Source organism: Schistocerca serialis, chromosome 4 (assembly GCF_023864345.2).
Source record: "Schistocerca serialis cubense isolate TAMUIC-IGC-003099 chromosome 4, iqSchSeri2.2, whole genome shotgun sequence".
In the NCBI taxonomy this organism is placed as follows: Eukaryota; Metazoa; Arthropoda; class Insecta; order Orthoptera; family Acrididae; genus Schistocerca; species Schistocerca serialis.
Genome location: NC_064641.1, coordinates 317522608 through 317546365, shown reverse-complemented (window position 1 = coordinate 317546365; position 23758 = coordinate 317522608). Strand labels below are relative to the sequence as shown.

The 23758-nt window shown below is 38.9% G+C and overlaps 1 protein-coding gene across 1 annotated transcript in view; it reads left to right on the top strand.

Annotated features, from left to right (window-relative positions):
* The window catches only part of LOC126474025 (gem-associated protein 5), a 343111-nt gene that overhangs the window by 113154 nt on the left and 206199 nt on the right, over positions 1–23758 (top strand). The window contains exon 9 of the mRNA XM_050101432.1: positions 17089–17178. Within this exon, the coding sequence (XP_049957389.1) occupies positions 17089–17178 (90 nt within the window). The remainder of the gene's footprint in view (positions 1–17088; positions 17179–23758) is intronic.

The window sequence follows — 23758 nt, the reverse complement described above, 5'->3', positions numbered from 1 at the left end:
TCAGCTGACTTCAATCTAGAAAAGGTACAGCTCTATCACCAACTGCTACAAAAAAAATTTCCGTGAGTAATCCCATGACCACCCACTACACTCACCTATAAGCTTTGCCAGTGTTCCCTTCCCATACCTATTGAAGTACAGGCCATGCCTAGTGAAATCCACTCTATTGATAGACTCAACTGGCACCACTGCATTGTGACCCATGCCTTCTGCCATCAGTGCCTTCTCTAGCCCCATGTTAACATGCCTAACAGCCGTGTTATGATAAGGCCGATCATGACACTGAAACAGCCACACAAAATGCATGTTAGTGCCACCAGTTTGAGTAGCTATCTTTTCACCACCTACGTTATATTCCCCGTCACTATCAAGGCTTTTCTCTGCTCCAAACACCATCACCACCTGAGCCTCTTTCATAAAATTCCTGCCTAAGTCCCCTATGCTGTCAGTCACTTGAGCCAATCCTGCACTAGGCTTCACAATGCTGGTGACCTGGTGCTCATTCCCCAACACTTAATGTGACTGCTGGCCCACACCTTTACCATGAGAACCACCTAGCAGCAGAACCTTCTTCTTTCTGTTAGAGTTTGCAACTGGCTAAGGCCTCCTAACTGCTGAGGGCTGCTGCATGTTACCTACACCTACACCTACAGCTACAAGAGGCTCCTCTCCACTAACTCTGACAGTGGATCAAATCTATTGCACATACGCAAAGTAAAACTGTCTGAATACCTCCTCCTCCTAGCTGCCTTCTTGCAAACAGCCAGTTCCCATTTCCCAGCACCTTTCACCCTCCTCAGCGTATCTAGTTCCTCCTTTGCGTATTGTAACTGCACCTGAAGGACACAGATCTTATGCTCCTGCTCCTCTGTCAACTTATTTCTACTACAGATTCTGCATTCACAGGAGAGGATGCCACTAGAATGCCCACTGGGTTCTCCACTGCATTCCCCCCACCCCCCCCCCCCCCACCCCCACCCCCACCCACCCCACCCCACCCCCTCTCCCGCGCGCAATGAAAATGGTTTGAACAAATCCCACACTGTAACCCACTACTCACAAACCTACGACAAAGCCCACACTTCTCACTCATGGTAAAATTTTACAGTTACTCAAAAAAAAAGCTAAACGTCTACATTACCTAAGTCCAATTACACCAATAGAACTATTTATAGAATTAACAATAGTAGTCTTGATTTCTCTCTCTACTAAGAAAGCATTAACTTTTCTTAATACTACTGAACAACAACTAATACCAGTACCAACAAAACTTCACACATTTTATTAGCTAAAACCAAAAATTCAAGGAGCAACAAAGTTAAAGCTGTGATTGAAAATTTTACTGAAATATTTCATTAGGAACAGTAAAAAAGTCAGCTGAAAACTACCGCACAAAATTTACTGAATGACTTCAACACACAGAAAACTGTAAAAAACACAGTAAGTGAATGTTTCCAGAAATTTATTAAACAATTATTTTGCCACGAACAGCATGAGACACTCAGAGCTTAAGAACTGCTGCAGCTGCAACTGCGTGCCACGAAATGTAAACACACTGCTCATATTTGGATGAACGATTGAAAACTACTAGATTTAATATTTGAATACAGTGCACAAACAATTTTGACAGTACTTAGGTTTATAACCGCTACAACTGGAACTGCACGCTGCGAAATGTAAACACTGCTGAGGTGTGAGACATGGATGAAGGACACAAGCACACTCATGAATAACAGACGACTCGAGTCAATAACACAGAAAGAAAGACTGAGATGAATGCAAATCCAGTAATAGGTTACTTTTAAGCAAATATTAATACAAATAAACTTTAAAATAAGTAACTGAAGATTAAAATTTTATAAAATATTGATGAGCAATTTTAACAACAGTCCAGCACACATGGCATCACACTATAGATCTCCAAAATGTATATAAATTTATACGCATTTCAGTTTTAGAATATATGAGGGCTACCCAAAAAGTAGATTACATTTTTGTCTGCAGCAACATTGGGCGGGGCTAGCACAACCCTATTGTTATCTGAGCATTCATCTGTCCAGTTGACATCCAGCTATGCCAAAATTATGAAGTTGTGTGATTTCCCATTACTTCACAATAACAGTTTTAAATGTGTACAACAGTTGAAAATCTCAAAAGTTTAAAGTACAGTCAGTAATAAGGTTTTTGTTCGTAGAACCATAAACCAATTGAAATTTATCGGCAGCTGTGTGTACTGTAAGGAAACAATGTAATCACTGAATGAATGTGCATTGTGCCAATGGTTTAAAAGTGCCTGGACTAATTTTCATGATGAAGAGCAAAGTGTACAGGCAACTGTTGTGACTGATGAACTGGTTGCAAATGTCGATGAGAAGATCCAAGAAACCTTCCAACTCAGAATGTCAGAACTCTGATTTAGTTTTTCACAAGTTTTACGAAATTTGTTGCATCAAATCATTGCATTGACACTAGGCTGCCACAGATTTTGTGCAAGATGGGTACTCTTGACAGAACCACAAGAACCAGTGTATGGCTGCAACATTGACATTTCCACATTCTTCACCAAACAGTTATGTAGAATTCACTCAGGAACTTTTAAATGTGGTTATAACAACTGATGAAACATGGGTACAAGGGTATGACATCAAAACCATGGGCCAGTTGTCCCAGTGGAAACTGCCTGAAGAGCCAAGACCAAAAAAATTCAAGTTCGATCATGTGTGAAGTTTCTTCGCGTTGTTTTCTTTGATTACAGTGGGGTAGTGCACCATGAGTTCCTGCATTATGGCCATACAGTCAGTAAGGAATACTACCTGACCTGGATGTTATGTACCGTTTTTGTAAAGTTATCCAAAGAAAACGATCAGAATTCTGGCAAAACTACTTGTGTAAATTGTGTCACAGTAATGCTCCCGCTCACATCTCAGTGCTTGTTCACGATTGTTTGACAAAAAACAAAACTATTACATTGCCTCAGCCACCATAATTGCTAGACATGCCCCCCCCCCCCCCCCCCCCCCTCCGATTTCTTTCTATGCCTGATGCTGAAGAGCACCATCAGAGGATGTCATTTTGCCATCATTGATGAGATAAAAACAGAATCACTGAAGTAGCTGAGCACCATAACATATAGTGTATTCCAGAAGTGCTTCCAAGATTGGAAAAAGATCTTGCACAAGTGTGTTATATCTGAGGGGAGAACCTGACTAAAGGGAAAAAGTTGATGATGATGAAGAAATAAAGATTCTTTAAATAAAAGAAAAATTCGTGTTACTTTTTGATCACATCTTGTACTGGTACCGTTGCACAGTCCAGCTTCCATGTGCTGAATATTTCTGCAGCCTTGGAGTGACAACTTCGTCTGCCACTCTAGGTTTCACCATTATCAGTACATAATAAATACAGCTACTCTGACAACTAAAGTTTTTCATTTTAAAGGTCCTGTAGAAATGAATTACTGCATTGTAAAACACATGGGTATATCAACATTGTTTCAATACTAAGAACTGCATCTTTCCGGTTATTATCACCAATACATTAAAATATGTATAAACATAAAATTAAGCATATATATTGCTTAAAATAAAAATATTTCAGTTTGTAATACTTAGACATAGTTAATTGTTACAGTCAGATCTCTCCTAACAGCATTTCAAAATATTCATACTTGGTTAAGTTTTATATACGTTTTTGTGTCAGCTGTTGGGGTAATCTAAATTGCTATATTATTCTTAAAAAGAACAGAATCGCTAAGATTGCTTGTAAATCTTTTTATTGACTATCAGTTTTGACATATCTGTGCTGTCATCATTGGATCTTGTAACATATTAAAAGAAGTTAATCTTTACAAACTCACAAGTCACATAGTAATGTTGGGTCACTTTACAATAAAAAATACCAAGTGAGATCAGTATGTCACATATAAAATACCAGAAATGTAGAACTCAAATACTGATGTGCCGATGTCCTAGCATGCTCATTCACCTAACACCACAATGTAATGGCAGACAGTGAAAAACCTCATAACTCTGTTTGTTACATTTTACAGGGGAAGCAGAAGTGGATTCTAAAAAAATAATATAAAGTGGTACAGATAAAGTTGCTACATGTGTGACTGTTTTGTAGCTCTGTAGTTATTGACAGATTAGAGAAATCTATGCACTTTCAAATTTCTCTTTGATAGTGGAATTACTGGTTAGTGATTTTCACTGTCTACCACAGAATGGCAACTCAGAAAGACTTTTCCAGCAGTATTGACATCTTGGTTATTCTCTTGATTTGCTTGTTCCTTCTGCTGTGGAAATATACAAAACCTTCTGTTTTCTTTTGCAAGTGGTGTGGTGTGCCAAGAATTGACATGTGTTTAGGCATATAGTGCAATTTCGTTAGTATGTTTTTGAAAGGACCACAGATTTTGAATATCATAAGTGGAGTAAACATGCAACCAAAAACTACCTAATTTGGCAATAATGTGTTATTATTATTGTTTGTAATACTTAGACATAGTTAGTGTTACAGTCAGATCTCTCCTAACAGCATTTCAAAATATTCATACTTGGTTAAGTTGTATATACGTTTGTTTTAGCAATGACAATCTATATTATCAGTAGTGACTAAACTTACGGGAAAGCCGTGTAAACTCTGCCCCTCTTTGGGAATAAATAAAATCATCATCTGCCATTATTATTATTATTATTATTATTATTATTATTATTATTATTTTTAATTCAGCGGTGAAAATGTGAAAGTAAAAGTAGCACATTCAGAGTAATATGCAATCTCGTAATGCCACACTTCCTAACATGATATAGCTATGAATTATAATTTTAAACAAAACTTTTTTGAGAATACATTTGTTATAACTTCAAGTTGAACAAATATATTTCAAGGATGACGCAATACATGAAGTCACAGATCAAGTAAACAGAGTAAGACGTGTGTACACTTTAACAGTCAACTCATAACTGAGTCCAAGTCTAGCAGCCGCTGGCTGGCTGGCCACTTAGGTGGCACTGCTGCAGCACGGCTGGCAGACAGTGCCGCATGTAGAGGACGCACGTAACTGTGCGGCAGTACTTTTGAAAGATCGGCGAGCCACAACAACATTCGAAATATCTCACCCAAAAACTCAAAACTATATAAGAAGCAAACCTATTTGAAATTCATTGATACTGGCAACATCCATGCTGCTGGATATTTACACTTAAGCCAACAGCCGATTGGAGTGTAGGTACATAACATGGTATGAGAGCATAGCCCCTAGCATCCAAAGTACAAATCCATATTTTAGGAACATATCTAAAAGACTTGGATATCAACATTTAATTTCAATTCAAGTTGATTTTTTATATGTTAATATGTACATGTATATGTTAATCACATTAAAATCCAATTTAAGTTTTACTGTGGATAAAACCACCAGTACTCATATGTAACTAGTAAAAGTAATATTTTGTATAAATAAAGTAACTGGTTAATAGAGAGATACTGCCACCTAAAACAATTTGAACAATAAATAAATAAATAAATAAATATGAACCTGGCAGATGATGATTTTATTTATTCCCAAAGAGGGGCAGAGTTTACACGGCTTTCCCGTAAGTTTAGTCACTACTGATAATATAGATTGTCATTGCTAAAACAATTGGTATACTGTACGTATTAACCTAACTACGCTACTCTACACAACATTACACTACACTGCACTGCATAGTCTTGTCTTCACAGGCATTTAAAGAACATGTCAATTGTTGCTTATTTCTTTTTTCCTAATTTTAATATCATGTTGACAATCTTTGTCCATCTTCGTTAACATTTTCAACACTTCATCAGCTTCAAAGCTTAACACACAGTGCTTTTTTGTGTTCATGGTTTCAGCGGCTTTCAATATTGTAGGGACTGGCAGAGGTTCTGTTTCATCTTTATCCTCACTTTCTTGTTTCTCTGCCATCTACTCCTGCAACACTTCATCAGTTGTCGTGGACTGACAGATGGCAACACCTTCATCACACTCTCCATAAACATTGAAGCTAAGGCAAGTGGTATTTTTATGTTGCCCTATTATTTGCTGTCATTGTTCAGCTGCATTGTTTTCTGGTGTGGTGTCTTCTTCTGCAATGGCATTATTTGCTGATGTGATCTCTCCTGTAAGTGCCAGTATCCGATTAAAACCAGCCAGCCTTCTGAAAACAGTTGAATATTGTGATTTCTTGCACGGAATCTCAGGCATTTTCCACAAAATGCATAGAATTTAAGATCATCACTTTTCTTGTTGTACCATGAAGACATGCCGGCCTCTTCTGTATAAGAATTTTTCTGTGTTTTTGTTTCAGACATTTTATAATGCCTTGGTTGAGTGCTTGAAGGTGACTTGTAAAATTGGCAGGAAAAACATAACATTTATATTATGAATTTACGATGTATCTTGAGGATGTGCTGCACACTGGTCAATAAACCCAGCTTTCCATCCCAAGCACTTAGATATTCTTCACATATGTGTGTCATTACCCATGCTTTCAATTATATGTATATCTGGGTGGAAATGACCCCATATTTTTGAAACATCATGGACTTTCTGTCTTGCCAGTTACTAGTGGCACAAACTTTTCTGTTCCGTTTTTATTGCAACATGACAGAACAATCAGCCTCTCTTTGCTGAATTTTTCACCATGACATTTCTCTCCTCTGAGCTCAAGGGTTTTGTAACGAAGAAGGTGAAAAAATAGGCATGTGTCTTCTGTATTGTAAATATCATATCTCAATGATTGATGGAAGAGTATTTTCTATGACTCAGTAGTTTTAGTGTTCACACTTCCAATCTCACCTTGAACAGATTCGCACACTAAATTGTGTCGGCTTCGATCCAGCCATGGATGCCTTGAAATCTTTGAGTCTTAGTTGTGCCAAATATGTAATTTTAGCATGAAGCTCAGTACCATCACTGGAATGTTCACTGTGCGAGCTTCCTTAAACCACTTTAGCAGGACACTTTCCAGTACTGGAAACTGACCATCATGCTTAAGTTTTCTTTTGCCTTTTCCCCCTTCTACACTCCTGGAAATGGAAAAAAGAACACATTGACACCGGTGTGTCAGACCCACCATACTTGCTCCGGACACTGCGAGAGGGCTGTACAAGCAATGATCACACGCACGGCACAGCGGACACACCAGGAACCGCGGTGTTGGCCGTCGAATGGCGCTAGCTGCGCAGCATTTGTGCACCGCCGCCGTCAGTGTCAGCCAGTTTGCCGTGGCATACGGAGCTCCATCGCAGTCTTTAACACTGGTAGCATGCCGCGACAGCATGGACGTGAACCGTATGTGCAGTTGACGGACTTTGAGCGAGGGCGTATAGTGGGCATGTGGGAGGCCGGGTGGACGTACCGCCGAATTGCTCAACACGTGGGGCGTGAGGTCTCCACAGTACATCGATGTTGTCGCCAGTGGTCGGCGGAAGGTGCACGTGCCCGTCGACCTTGGACCGGACCGCAGTGATGCACGGATGCACGCCAAGACCGTAGGATCCTACGCAGTGCCGTAGGGGACCGCACCGCCACTTCCCAGCAAATTAGGGACACTATTGCTCCTGGGGTATCGGCGAGGACCATTCGCAACCGTCTCCATGAAGCTGGCCTACGGTCCCGCACACCGTTAGGCCGTCTTCCGCTCACGCCCCAACATCGTGCAGCCCGCCTCCAGTGGTGTCGCGACAGGCGTGAATGGAGGGACGAATGGAGACGTGTCGTCTTCAGCGATGAGAGTCGCTTCTGCCTTGGTGCCAAAGATGGTCGTATGCGTGTTTGGCGCCGTGCAGGTGAGCGCCACAATCAGGACTGCATACAACCGAGGCACACAGGGCCAACACCCGGCATCATGGTGTGGGGAGCGATCTCCTACACTGGCCGTACACCACTGGTGATCGTCAAGGGGACACTGAATAGTGCACGGTACATCCAGACCGTCATCGAACCCATCGTTCTACCATTCCTAGACCGGCAAGGGAACTTGCTGTTCCAACAGGACAATGCACGTCCGCATGTATCCCGTGCCACCCAACGTGCTCTAGAAGGTGTAAGTCAACTACCCTGGCCAGCAAGATCTCCGGATCTGTCCCCCATTGAGCATGTTTGGGACTGGATGAAGCGTCGTCTCATGCGGTCTGCACGTCCAGCACGAACGCTGGTCCAACTGAGGCGCCAGGTGGAAATGGCATGGCAAGCCGTTCCCCAGGACTACATCCAGCATCTCTACGATCGTCTCCATGGGAGAATAGCAGCCTGCATTGCTGCGAAAGGTGGATATACACTGTACTAGTGCCGACATTGTGCATGCTCTGTTGCCTGTGTCTATGTGACTGTGGTTCTGTCAGTGTGATCATGTGATGTATCTGACCCCAGGAATGTGTCAATAAAGTTTCCCCTTCCTGGGACAATGAATTCACGGTGTTCTTATTTCAATTTCCAGGAGTGTAGATATTTAGCTTAAATTCTTTTTCACTTGTTCAGTTTTCGTGCAATATCAGCACGCTTCATGTAGGAGTTTTTGTACACTTCTTGAATAATGTTCCACTTTTCTTCATAAGTGAATTGTCTCTTATCCATGGTGTATCAATACACTTTTTGGCACAAGAAAGAAAATTATGCACTGAGATTAAACAAGCTCTGATGTTACGCTATACCACACTCAAACAAAGAAAGGCCAGTGACTGAGTTACACATGGTTTATCGTTTATATTTGGGTGCTACAACATCGCTCCTGCTTCTGATCGGCACTTGTCAATAGGTCGCAAGTTCTTGGACTAGTGCCAACCTATACGAACTACAGTACTACCCTGTACTTCCCATGTGTCAAATTGGTCAATTCCGCCATAGCTGATGAACTGCACAGTTGCTGGCACTGTAAAACACCATCAAATTTGAATGCACTAAGAGGGAAGAGAGAACATATAAATGAATCTGTTAACACGCATTTCAATGCTATTAGGATTGGAACTTCCAAACCTGGATGTACTATGTGGGAAAATGTGGCAATGAGGAATTTAGTAACGAGATCCAACTGTACCAGTTTAATGCTGTAAGCACTATAATCAGTTCTGTAAGGAATCTTCTCCTTTGCATTAAGTCATTTGTCTTTGCCCTGTATATTATTTGAGCCTTTTTTGCCCCCATGAGCAAGCTGAAAAACAGTTTAACAGACTACCAGTTGCTTAGTCTTGAAACAGAATATTCCAATTATAGATCATTGACAACATCTGCACCTCCTTTTGTGGGATTGTAGAATGTAATCACTTCATATTTATTCACTTCACCACTTTCAATGACTGTACTCCTGTCACTGTGGGTGGTAGATGCTATTAGTAAATTAATTTTCTGTTTTTTTGTGTGGAACATAGGCACAAAGGTTGCAATTGTTACCTGGTTACTCTCCCAACATGAAAATATTGTTGTTTATTGGCCTACTCGTTACTGACAGGAGTTCCGGTGGAAGTTCTCCTATTCCTCTGCAGAGTACCTACTACTGTGTGTCGATGATCAGTGTGCAGTTCATTAGCGACTGGTATGGATATAAAATAGTGGTCCATCATCATGTTCCTATCTGTGTTGTCAGTGTATTGAATTTATAGTAACATCTCATTCCTTCATCACTGGGTATTTGAAGTGGTCCAGCAGGCTGTTTGCCTGCATATACTTCCATATTTAGGTTGTGAAAAATTCTTCCATGACAGAGAACACATAGTTTTATACAGTATTTTAATGGCTTATTTGGAGTATTCCATCTGAATTACTTGTAGATAGAATAATCAGTAATGAGAGTTTCGGGTGAAGTTTACACACCTCAAGGCCAATATCAGTTGAATTAATTGAATTAAAGTACTATCAGATCCCATCTTCATTAGCATTTTTTCACCCATCAAATCCACTATAAATAAAAATCTATTGTATCCCACCATTTCTTAACTATAAGCTACAGCTTGACCTGAAATATTATCTAATTATAAATCAATGAAAGATTTGCTGATAATGGAGATGTACATACAAATAAGTCCATGGAATTCTTCCAGATTATTGTCTGTTGTTGTTAATGTTCATACACATTCACAAACTCATTGAACATTTAATAGGTACCAGGTTGTGTGTTTCCTTCTTCTGCACCCTCATAGACTTTTTGTCAAATTTTACAGCTTGGAGAAGAGTATCAAACCCCCATTCGCTCATTGGTGCAATTACAAAACTCTGGTGCAGCCCCATCGGTGGCCCACAATTCAGCAGAAGTGAGATGCTGTGACTTTTTCACTCTTGAAGTATGAAACACCAAGGAAAGCAGATAATTCTTCGAAATCTGTATGTGGGTAGTCTTGAGCTCTTCATGGATAAGTTCCTGGCATTCTGTCTAGTTCTTTGTTTGTGTATTTTACAACGCGGTGAATCACACCATCTCAGAATTTTTTTTTTTTTTTTTTTTTTTTTTTCAACAATCCAGAACCTTTTTTGGATTTTTGGCTTTCCCTTCACACCTGGAAGCTGTTTCCCGATATTATGGCAAGCAGTTTTTGCTAGAGGGGCTTTATGCTTGAACCATTTTGTTTTTTCATCCCTATCTTGATACATATCACATTTTGCAAAAACTGGGGGTACAATAGAAACAGTTTTAAGGGCCCTGTATTTACATGGATACTGACACCATCACTCCATACAGGCAGTGTCTGCACAGATAAATTATTGCTTATGAATGGATCACTGACTTAAATTTTTTTCTTTGTCACTGTCTGTATTCAGCCTGTGCGAATTCTGGTGGTGCTCGAATTGACGCAGACCCAGTGTCCAAATGAAGTGAAATGCATTTGTATTTAATGTATAAAATTACGTGGTTCCAGAATGATGTGGTTCACCGATGTAGGTGATACCACAACAGCAAATTTTAGATCAGAATAGCGTATGCCAGTTGCCAAATATGTCAATGTTACTATAATGTAATTAGATAGATAAAAACTCTACTCACCAAATGGCAACAGGAGAACATACATATAAAAGGTACTACAAATGCAAGCTTCTGAAGCCAGTGGCTCCTTCTTCTGGCAGATAGTTTGAAGAGGAAGGAAGAGGGGTGAAGGAAAAGGACTGGTGAGGTTTAAGGAAAAGGGCAGAGTTCAGAAAAGGCACCCAGAACCTCGGATCAGGTGAAACTTACTGGACGGGTGAGAAGGAAACACTTTTCCGAAGTCTCTCCATTTTCCTAACCCTCACCAGTCCTTTTCCTTAATCTGTCTTCCTTCCTCTTCAACGCTTCTGCCAGAAGAAGGAGCCACTGGTGTCAAAAGCTTGCATACATAGTACCTTTTTCCCCGTTATCTTTTCGAAAACTGGTTATTTTCAATGTTTTTATAAGGCTTTCATAAAGACTTGATTTTCCCATAACAGTGTCATTTTCCCTTACATACAATGTAATATGCTGCAGTAGCACAAAGTATGTGTCTTTGTCCTAGATAGTTAAACAAATCCTCTTTTTTCAGTATTTAGCTCCTTCAAAAGATAAACATGCAAAAACGCTTCATGTTTTGCAGGCCATTCTTTTGTCCATCTTCTTCTTACTGATTTCTTTATTTTTATAACTTCACAAATAACAGCATTGACAGACTAAGCATCTCGTAAGCAAATTTAATTAATTTGGGCTTGGCTAGAAAATATTCTGCACTCTCAGACTACTGATTCAGAACTGAGTGAAAGCTGCATTGAGAGTGGAAGGTGTTGATGTGAATTGAATACTTCAGACCAGATGTGCAGATGGTCATTGTGAACATGGAATCACTTGCAGACTGCTCTATTGCTGTGTTGAACTCTTCGCGCTCTGACTTTGCATTGGTATTTGAAGACAAGTCCCTTACATGAATACTCTCATCTCTTGCTTTCTCTAGCCACATTAATAGCTATTTGTATACTATGACTCATTCCCTCTAAAATTTAATATATTTTTACAGCTGACAGAGAATGTCATGTTTTCCATGTACACATCTGCTTCATTCAGTATGTAAATGAGAATACTTAACCTTTCTTATAGTGGATCTAATATATGCAGAATTTGTGCAGGAGGAAAAATTGACCCAGTCACACATTATTAGCACAAAGAAACAAACTGAAAGAGAAGCACAGTGGTGATTCAGAAGTGTAGAAGAAATTGTTACTTAATAACTTCCATGTGAGGAAAAAATCTAACACTGTGCACTGCTTCAAAGAAAGTCAGTACTAACAAGCTTTACTTTAGTTTAACTGACAAAAGACCCCTGGACTTCAGAGAGATCAAAGAAAGCATTGCTACATCAACACTTCAATATCATTAAAATGCAGTATATTCAAATATTTCAGTAAAATGATGAATGTTAGATTTTTTTCCTCTAGTATGCACTATTGTGGGATCCTTTCCAATCACTTCTTGTGTATTGGAAATGGGCAACTGCCTCCATTTGAGCTTTCTGTGATGCAGTGATGCATCAGTCTTAGTTTTTTTTAACAGAAGGTAAACACTGAAAAAGTAAAAAATTCAAACTTCTCCTTTTCATCAGTGTTAGTTCAAAAGCTCTTCTGCAGGCAACTTCTGAGAGAAGTAATCTGCATACTGGAAGTTCATCATTCTGTGTCAAGATCATAAATGCAATAAAATTTCTCTACGCAGACCCCAAACCAGGTACTTAGTTTCTAAATAATTTTTGAATATCGGGAATTTTGTTTCATTGACACAATGAATACTGTACTTTTAATTCTTGTACTTCAAGTACTAATACCTTAAACACCCTCTGCATATATTTTCCAATCTTCTTTTTGATGTGGCCAAGTGCAGGCGAAGTTAAAAATATATTTTTATTTTGCTTTTCTCTCTCTCTCTCTCTCTCTCTCTCTCTCTCTCTCTCTCTCTCTCCCTCTCCCTCTCCCTCTCCCTCTCCCTCTCCCTCTCTCTCCCGCTCTCTCCCTCTCCCCCTCCCCCTCCCCCTCTCCCTCTCCCCCTCTCCCCCTCCCCCTCTTCAAAAAGAGACATACCTCTGTATGTCATCTGTTCTGTGTGGTTATGCATGGTTAATAAGTTTTTTTTATATGATAAGCTTCAAAATGTGATACCACACACAGTAGCATTTCCATGTTCTGAATTCATACCTGGCTCATGGATGCACTTTCTGTTCTGAGCACACAGCTCATCTAAGCACTGGTGTATCCTGCTTTGATTTGGAAAGGATTGTTCAGAAAATCTTTGCCAATATATGGTAGAAGATCCTTATCATCAAAGCTCTTTCCTTGCTAGCCTTCCTCCATTTCAACAGTTTGTCACACCAGAGACAGAAGAAACTCTGGTATTGGCATGTTTTTGCCATTAATACTCAATAGAGAGCATGAACATTTTAAAATGTACAGATGGAGTAAGTGCAAAAAGAGCTTTTTATATCGCTTCAAACTGTTCTGCACTGGTTTGACTGGACTCAGTAGCATGCCAATACAGACAACTGCCCCCATACTCAAGTCATAATACATAACAAATGGAGGTCTTGTAATCCTTTTACCAGTGTTTCTGTCAGTCTTTTCAGTCTGAAACATTTTGTAATATTACTTGTGGTCAACAACTACACTCCTCATTTGTGGTACCACTTGCAGGGCAGGTCAAACATTGGATCAGTAGATATAAACTGGATTTCTCCTCATTTCAGTTTGTCTTGTAGTTTTGGGCATGTTGTGCATGTTGCTGTTAACAGTAACACACATGTTATATAAATTGTTATGAAGCCAGAGGAAGAGGTGTGCGCTTGAATACCAATAGTCAATGTAAACAGCATGACCCAGGTTCAGATATGGCTTTATGAGTGTTACCACTATGTTGTCAGTTTTCCCCAAATTGTGGAAGCCATTTTCCATGGTTGCATCCATATACTCAACTAAATCTAGGACGTAACTTTTCCGACAATCACACAACACACGTTTTTATTCCAGACCTAATTCTTTTGGACGGAATGTATTGTTTGAAAGATAATTGCTCTTTAAACATCAATGCAGAGCCTCAGTTCGAATGAAATACAGTCTGGAATGTTGTGCAAACGTTATCCACAATGTTTCTAATTTTGAATGGCCTGTTTCAATTGTTGCTGGCAGAGTTATCACTAAAATAAAGTGTTCTCAAAATAAAATGAAAACAGTCCTTGGACATAATTTTGTCAAAAACTAGTGTGTTCCAGAATCATTCCCTGGATGATTAGTCACTAATTTCCAGCTTTTTCACATGAGCCATAAGCAGACAAATAACAGTGGAGGAATAGAGTTCCTCAGGTCCCATTTCTATCCATCTGGACAAATGAGGATGCACCGATTCTGACATATTTGCCTTGGTGTGTAAATAAAATCTATTGGTTTCGTCTGCAACAGATTTCATCAGCGTTTCTGTGAAAAATATCAGGAAATATGAGAGAATACTGGAGTTTTGATCTAATACACACTTGCATCCCAAAGCTGAAACATCGAATGCATGCAGAAATCAATAAAAATCACTTTTTTCCTAGTCAAACATGTCGCTAAAGTGTGCTCTTTTACCAAACAGTTAGCTCTTATTATCAGAAACTTCAGATTCTGAAGAAATTTCGTCTCTTGTAGAGACAGATGGCTGTGTTGTACTTGACTCAGAACTGTTGTTTCAAAATTCTATTGAAGTGTCGTCACTGTCAAAGAGTTCATTCTGACTGCCACTTCTAATTAGAATCTCTAAGACTTCTTCCTGTTTACAACCATGATGGCATGCCATTTTCCCGATCGAAAATGAGTATGCAAACAGCAATGCAAATAAAATATCAGTATCAAATGCACACAACCCAGGCATTGAAAAACTACTGAGCACTCAGAACAGAAATACAGCTACATGGCTGCTCTACCTGGCCCCTCTATCTGGCTGTTAAGTACCTCTTGCGGACTTGTTGGGAGCACAAAGGTGGCAGCAAGGGGCCATGTGTATACACTTCTAGATCAGCTGATGGAGGGAACAGAGAAGCACGTCAGTGCCTCCTGAGCATTACAGAATGGAATCAGCGAAAACTGTTAACATGTTCAGAGAAGTCAAAGGATTAAAATTCAGGGTGAAAAAATATTGATAAGATTCGTTGACAATGTTGCTATCCTCAGTGAAGGTGAAGAACTACTAATGAATGAAATCAACAGGCCAAAGAATACAGAATATCGATTGAGAGAAAAGCAAGGAAAGACAAATGTAATGAGACACAGCAGAAGTCAGAAGGGTGAGAAACTTAAATTAGTGATCACAAAGTAGACAAAATTAAGGAAATATGTTATTTTGGAAACAAAAAAACTCAGGTTAACCTCCATTCAGAGGCTGTTGCATGCAGTGACTGTTATTTTGACTTGTAAATAATAGATTTCAGCTATCAGTCATCCTTTGGAATTTTTATTGGCAGATCTAGATTTCAGCTAGAAACTAGCCACTCTCAATGCACTATCGTTTTTGGTCAATGCATGTAATGCCTGTTGGTCGGGCTTTGTCCACGTCGTATGGTAGTGCTTCATGGACTGCGGAAAAACTGTAACAGAAGGCATGTGAGATGATGTGCTATAGGAGAAAACCATCTAATCTTGAGCATTCTTCTGTAGCACCACATTTAGAAAGCTTCTATTCTCTTCTTGTCCAAACTATTTATCGTCCATGTTTCACTTCCATACATGGCTACACTCCATACAAATACTTTCAGAAACGACTTCCTGACACTTAAATCTATACTCGATGTTAACAAATTTCTCTTCTTCAAAAACACTTTCTTGCCATTGCCAGTCTACATTTTATATCCTCTCTACTTCGACCATCATCAGTTATTTTGCTCCCCAAATAGCAAAACTGCTTTACTACTTTAAGTGTCTCATTTCCTAATCTAATTCCCTCCGCATCACCCGAATTAATTCGACTACATTCCATTATCCTCGTTTTGCTTTTGTTGATGTTCGTTTTATATCCTCCTTTCAAGACACTGTCCATTCCGTTCAACTGCTGTTCCAAGTCCTTTGCTGTCTCTGACAGAATTACAATGTCATCAGCGAACCTCAAAGATTTTATTTCTTCCCCATGGATTTTAATACCTACTCTGAATTTTTCTTTTGTTTCCTTTACTGCTTGCTCAATATACAGATTGAATAACATTGGGGAGAGGCAACAACCCTGTCTTACTCCCTTCCTGACCACTGCTTCCTTTTCATGCCCCTCGACTCTTATAACTGTCATCTGGTTTCTGTACAAATTGTAAATAGCCTTTCGCTCCCTGTATTATATGAAGAAATTGGCACTTCGTGGTTGGCTGCATCAAACCAGTCAGAAAACTGATGACTTAAGGGGATAAACAAAAGTGATGTCCTTTCAATAGATTGTCATTATGCAATAGGTCCCCTAAAGAGACTCCTACCCTATACTTGTTGATTCTCTTCTGTAGTGTTGCTGCACAGTAAGGGATTCTAACCAGATAGGATTGACAGAGAACATTGAAAAAGTTTAAAGAGGGGTAACACATTTTGTGTTGCTGTGGAATAGGGGAGAGAGAGTCACAGATATGGTACATGAGTTAAGGAGGCAGTCATTAAAACAAAGGTGTTTTTTGTTGTGGTGAGATCTTTTCATGAAATTTTAATCACCAATTTTATCCTCTGAATGTGAAAATATTTTGTTGAAGCCCACCTACATAGGGAGAGATGGTTGTCGTAAGACAACAGGGGAAGTCTGAGCTTGTGTGGAAAGAGTTAAATGTTAATTTTTTCCGTGCACTGTATAAGGTGGAATGGTAGAGAAATTGTCTGAACATGATTTGATGAACATTCTGCAAAGCACTTAGGTGTGAGATGCAGAGTAATCATGTAGATGTAAATGTGCATTATTGATAAGAATTTTGTGAGTAATCACTGTTAAGATATTTATTCACTGTTCTGGATGTGTGTCAAAAGTGCTTATACACTGACAACTTTTACACAGTATGTTTTCGTTAATAACTTTATGCATTCCTAATGTTTTGTGAAGTTCGATTTTGTGTTCAGTTTGCATTGATTCACAAAACAATGGGTAACCTTTCCAGGTTCCTCTGAAGCTGCTGATAAACATTTGCTGCTCTACTCATGTGGCGATGGTGAGGTTGTCATATATGATCCAAAGAAACCAGACGCAGGTTGGAAAATATTTTGTTCATAACTCTTACTTGTGTGTTGATGTATTAATTTGGTTCTGACCAATGAGGCCATTGTACAGTGTACTGAACTGATTTCAAAGCGTTAATGAAAGGAAGTCTGTGTGTTGCTGCTAATTTCGAGTAAATTATTTTTTGTGTATTAGTTGTGTGGAAAATATATCAGTAAAAAGTTCTGTTGATGAACGAAGTAAGTTTACCAATCTAGTATATTGATAATTAAGATCTTGGAGGGAAAAAGCATGTGACCTCACAACTGTTCACATTTGTAATAGGTCCAGGAAAATATTGGGAATGGTGGTTTGCATAGAGTTACTCTTAAAGTAAATTTCATATTACGCAAGCTTTTTGTAATATGAAAAAATGTAGTGTACATGTTGCCACACATAAAAGATCTTTCCAAAACACACTGTTTTTCCTGTTTCCGTTTCCTAAAATGTCTGGAAGTTCTATGCCAGTATATAAAACCTTTATCAATCAGGGGACTGATAAGTTTTACAGCTCCGAGATAAAGTATAGTGTCACTTAACACTTTCATCCAGGGTAGACCTACAGTGTATTTTCATCTAGGAGAAAGTGTATTTTCACACAGGAAAAAGAGTATTTGTAACCAAGAAATCCAGGAAAAATCCATGAATGTTTTTTTCCTTGTTATTTATACACCAATCCATAAGCTGCTGTTAGAAGTTGAACATGACAAATATGGCTGGATTTTGGGTTAGGCTAACCCCAAGTTTCGAGACATTGGCAGAAGAATTATGCCAACAAATTAATGTTACATATGGTTTAACCCCCCCCCCCCCCCCTCCTCCCCCTTTTAGACACTTACGTTGAGAGTTGTTCAGTTCATAGGACAGGTGTTTTTTCCAGTAATATTAAAGTAAGATGTAATAATGAAACACTACCGATGTGCTGGCATCTTTTTGCTGCATTTGATGCAAATATATCATTTGAGAATTTATCCTCTCTGTTCGCACTTAGATATGGAAGTGATTTTTAAGTCAGGGTAGTGAATGAATAATGAAACCCTCCTTTTTGATATTACCGATTCTGTGTAGGATGGTTATTTCTGAAAGAAGTGGACATCAAATTAACTTCAGTGAAGATGTAACCAAAAGCAGACGTCAGTAAAGATATAGCAAAAAGCAGGGATGTTATGAATACTGATTGTAAGGATCTACAAAAGGAATAAAAAGATGGAGTTTGCAAGCAAGGATATGTTATGAAACTGTGGATGTTATGTACTGTGGATTTAAAAGACTGTTTATAATTATTGCAGTTCACCAGTTTTGTGTGAACACATAAAGACTGAATGTATATGCCTGAAATTGTAATCCTGCATCCATAAATATATAAGATTGTGTACATACCAAGAGTTACGAGATTATTTATTATCTTAGAAAAAGTAAATATTTCATAGGGAGCAAGTAATTAGTTTTGTATAATGTCATTGTGTTTTTATACACATTCATCTCTAGTTATTGGAGTAAGGGCTTTAATAAGCTTGTTATTGATCAGCACAGTACGAACTCCTGTGCATAATCAGTTGTAGAGAATTGTAATCAGTCCAATGTATGGCACACAAGTTTCATTAATATGACTTCTTTTAACATAACCATTTTGCAATTTTGATAAAGGTATTGATTAATGCCACATGCTCTTTGTTACTGAAAGCCCCCCCCCCCCCCCCCTATTCTCTCCAAGTGTCAAGTAACGGGGATGTTTTTGTTAATTCAAGATACGTGACTCCAAGATCCAAGAATTGCTCATATTTTGCTCCTGTAGTCTTACAAAATTCTCCCTGGGTAAATACTGATGACTGGCATTCTTACAAATACTGTATGAACATATCAGACAGATGATAATGCCTCTCAGAAAGTAGAATGGTCATTGGTCATGAAAAACATCACTTGGTACTCTGAGAAAGTCTGGCAGCTGCACTGGTTTATAAGTAGACCAGATGCAGGAAATAATTTCTTTCAAATTGTGGAGAAGTAGTGCCTTGTTAAAAATATCCTTCTATTATTATTAAGCAGTTGATTGTTTTTTTAAGTTGCTTTCCAGTAAACTGTCTTTCAGTGTCCTATCAGCTGAAGTTATGTGACATTTTCCTTGGAATTCTTGGACCATTTAACATTGTTGCTAAGAAAACAGTATGTAAAATAAGGGAAAGCCAACCACTCACCTATAGCAGCATGGAAACACATGACAGGGAACACTGTTCATATTAACTTCTGAGTTCTTGTTATTTTACTAAAAAAGTACTACATCCACGCACATAACCATATAGATTGGTTATTGTGTGTGAATGAATGTTTGAACTTTTACATGTAAAACAACAAGAGCTGGAAAGCTAATGTGAATGGTCTTTCTGTGATTCACACCTCAGTCCGCTACAGGTAAGTGAGTTCTTACCCTTATTTTACATATTAGTACATGAAAGAACTTGACCCCCTTCTAACAGCCGTGTACCGCAAGTCTCTAGAAGAACGGAGGGTTCCAAATGATTGGAAAAGAGCACAGGTAGTCCCAGTCTTCAAGAAGGCTCGTCGAGCAGATGCGCAAAACTATAGACCTATATCTCTGACGTCGATCTGTTGTAGAATTTTAGAACATGTTTTTTGCTCGAGTATCATGTCGTTTTTGGAAACCCAGAATCTACTATGTAGGAATCAACATGGATTCCGGAAACAGCGATCGTGTGAGACCCAACTCGCTTTATTTGTTCATGAGACCCAGAAAATATTAGATACAGGCTCCCAGGTAGATGCTATTTTTCTTGACTTCCGGAAGGCGTTCGATACAGTTCCGCACTGTCGCCTGATAAACAAAGTAAGAGCCTACGGAATATCAGACCAGCTGTGTGGCTGGATTGAAGAGTTTTTAGCAAACAGAACACAGCATGTTGTTATCAATGGAGAGACGTCTACAGACGTTAAAGTAACCTCTGGCGTGCCACAGGGGAGTGTTATGGGACCATTGCTTTTCACAATATATGTAAGTGACCTAGTAGATAGTGTCGGAAGTTCCATGCGGCTTTTCGCGGATGATGCTGTAGTATACAGAGAAGTTGCAGCATTAGAAAATTGCAGCGAAATGCAGGAAGATCTGCAGCGGATAGGCACTTGGTGCAGGGAGTGGCAACTGTCCCTTAACATAGACAAATGTAATGTATTGCGAATACATAGAAAGAAGGATCCTTTATTGTATGATTATATGATAGCGGAACAAACACTGGTAGCAGTTACTTCTGTAAAATATCTGGGAGTATGCGTGCGGAACGATTTGAAGTGGAATGATCATATAAAATTAATTGTTGGTAAGACGGGTACCAGGTTGAGATTCATTGGGAGAGTGCTTAGAAAATGTAGTCCATCAACAAAGGAGGTGGCTTACAAAACACTCGTTCGACCTATACTTGAGTATTGTTCATCAGTGTGGGATCTGTACCGGATCGGGTTGACGGAGAAGATAGAGAAGATCCAAAGAAGAGCGGCGCGTTTCGTCACAGGGTTATTTGGTAACCGTGATAGCGTTACGGAGATGTTTAATAAACTCAAGTGGCAGACTCTGCAAGAGAGGCACTCTGCATCGCGGTGTAGATTGCTCGCCAGGTTTCGAGAGGGTGCGTTTCTGGATGAGGTATCGAATATATTGCTTCCCCCTACTTATACCTCCCGAGGAGATCACGAATGTAAAATTAGAGAGATTAGAGCGCGCATGGAGGCTTTCAGACAGTCGTTCTTCCCGCGAACCATACGCGACTGGAACAGGAAAGGGAGGTAATGACAGTGGCACGTAAAGTGCCCTCCGCCACACACCGTTGGGTGGCTTGCGGAGTATAAATGTAGATGTAGATGTAGATTATTCCATCTAGATCTGTTATTGTTTAAGAAAACACAATAATAATGATAATAATTTTTCTATCATCAGCAATTTTGTTTCTGTTTGTTGGAATAATCAGCAACCAGCACAAAAGAAATTTTATTTCTTTATCTGTTTCAAGCACCTAGTGCCCTTCTTCAGAAGGCTATACTGAAAAATGTACCATAAATAAGTATAAATTAGATAAGAATATTAAAATTTAATAACAAAAGGTTTAAAAATTTAACAATGAATAAGCGGTAGTTACTTATAATTTTCACATTATTTGTAGGCTTCAAAAGTAAGAGATATGCAGCATATTGCTGTGGCCCTAGAAAATACATCAATAATATTTAATACAATAATGAATCCATTAATGCAAAAAGAGCTCTTATATGCTTAAATGTGGTTCATAGTGTGTGTACAAAAATGATATAAGCAAACGAAACCGCAAGTGTAGATATTGTGACATAACTAAAGCTAATCTTCTAATGACATGCATATCTTGAGGTTATACTAAAGTATAATCAAATAAAGAACAAAAACTTACGCAATTTTAGTTGCCATAAGGCATTAATGAAATTGTAAGTGCAAATACACAATGTAGTAAGCAATGTATAAAAACCTATGATAAATATAATAAGTTAATACAAACAAGTGGTGCTGTGCATGAGAATTGTGGGAAATAGTCTCAGAAATAGCTCTAGTGGTGTCAGTAGTGCGGTAGCTGGGAAACTTTTGGCAAAAACAAAGTGAAAAGTGCATCGTGCGGCTAGAACCTGTAACTTGGCACATAGAGAGAGAATTTTCAATCATTAGCTTGTATTAAGTATCAGAAAGTGTTGGCTCAATTGTGTACTTCTGCAATAGTGAAACAACTAGTACTGGAATGTATGCAGGTCACAAGTACAATTCACAAAAGAATAGTAATGAGCAGCATTCGTAACAATTGTATGGTACCGTAAGTTGTAGAACACATTGCTGAAATGGTGTAGAGATGTCAGTAGTGTGCTACCAGGAAATACTTTCACACAAACAGTGTGGGAGATGTACTAAGGGGTAAGGAGCAATAACTGGAGTAAATAGAGAAACAGTTCCTAGTCAGTATCCAAAATGAAGGGTCAAAAATTATTGGAGGAGAAAGGAAATGGCATCATTGTACATTTCTGTTACAGTGGAATAACTACTTCAGAAATATATGCAAGTAGCAGCTAAACACAGCGTTATATTGCCAAGCTACAGTGTGTAATATACTAACAATTTACTGACTGTAAATAGCAAATTTATGATGATCCATGTATAGCCACTTCTGCAAATTACTGAGACTAATGTGGCGATTGCAACCTGCTGACTATTACTTACTGAACATAACTACAAACAAAGTGTTGTAGTAACGTTTGTCACTTACCGAATGACAGTGTTCTACCTATGAGAACTGCTACCACTTACACGAAATGAAATGAAATTTCGTGTGGTGAGGGCCTCCTGATGGGTGGACCTGATCGCCTGGTGAAAGTATTTTGAGATGATGCCACTTCGGCGACTTGTGCGTCGATGAGGATGAAATGATGATGAAGATGATGCACACACCCAGTCCCTGAGTGGAGAAAACCTCCAACCCATCCGGGAATCAAACCTGAGCTCCCCAGCATGACAAGCGGATATGCTGTCCACTCAGCTACAGTGGCCGACACCACTTACCTTATCAGGTAGATAACCATTTATTATTGCAGATACTAAGCCATCTGCAACAACCTACAGGTGCATTTTTGCTACAGATGGTTAGCTCTATATAAACAGTGGCCTATAGAGATGCTAGTCTTAAAGTTACAGATGCTCTAGTTTATAGTTACAAATAGTGTTGATTGTTAATAAGCACTGTTAGTCATTCAGTGTTAGATAATCAAACCTATTGTACTTATGAGTGTCACTAGTTATATTTACTTAATGAAGCCTATTTAGGACTTTGTACACATTTATGAACTAGTTATTCCACTGTAACAGAAGTACACAATGATGCCTACATTTCCTTTTTTGTGTAGTTATTTTCAGCCCTTCATTTTTGCACTGATTAGAAATTGTTTCTCCGTTTACTCCAGTTACTGCTTCTCACCCCTTAGTGCATCTCAGGTGGTGTTTGCACACTGTATTTCCTGCTGCATGCTATTGGCCCTTCTACACCAGATCAGCAAAGTGTTCTAAAACTTACAGTCCCATACAATTGCTAGTTACAATTCTTTCATAAATTGTACTTGTGACCTGCATATATTGCAGTACTAGCCATTTCACTATAATCAGTCCATATTTATATATTACAAAAATAAGTGTACAATGTGTGTTCTGCTAAAACTCAGAAACAAGCCCTGGTACGATCAAGGGAGTTATATGTTGTGGTAGCCCTTTGTCACCCATTCCCACCCATGGAGAAGTTTCCCATTTTTACCTGAAGGGTGTGCTCTTGAAGATATAAGAGCTGGGAAGTTTTGCCCTCTAGAAATTTCTAGGACATTCCAGAACGTTCATGGGTATTCGAGAACATTCCCAAAACATTTGAGAGCATGCCATAACATTCCAGAACACTCTCGAATGTTGTGGAATGAATAAAAAGTTAATTTGATTTATATTTTAGGCACTGCCCAAATGTAAAAGTAGGTATGTATGCAAAAATAGAAGTGGAATGGATGCTTTACGTAAGACT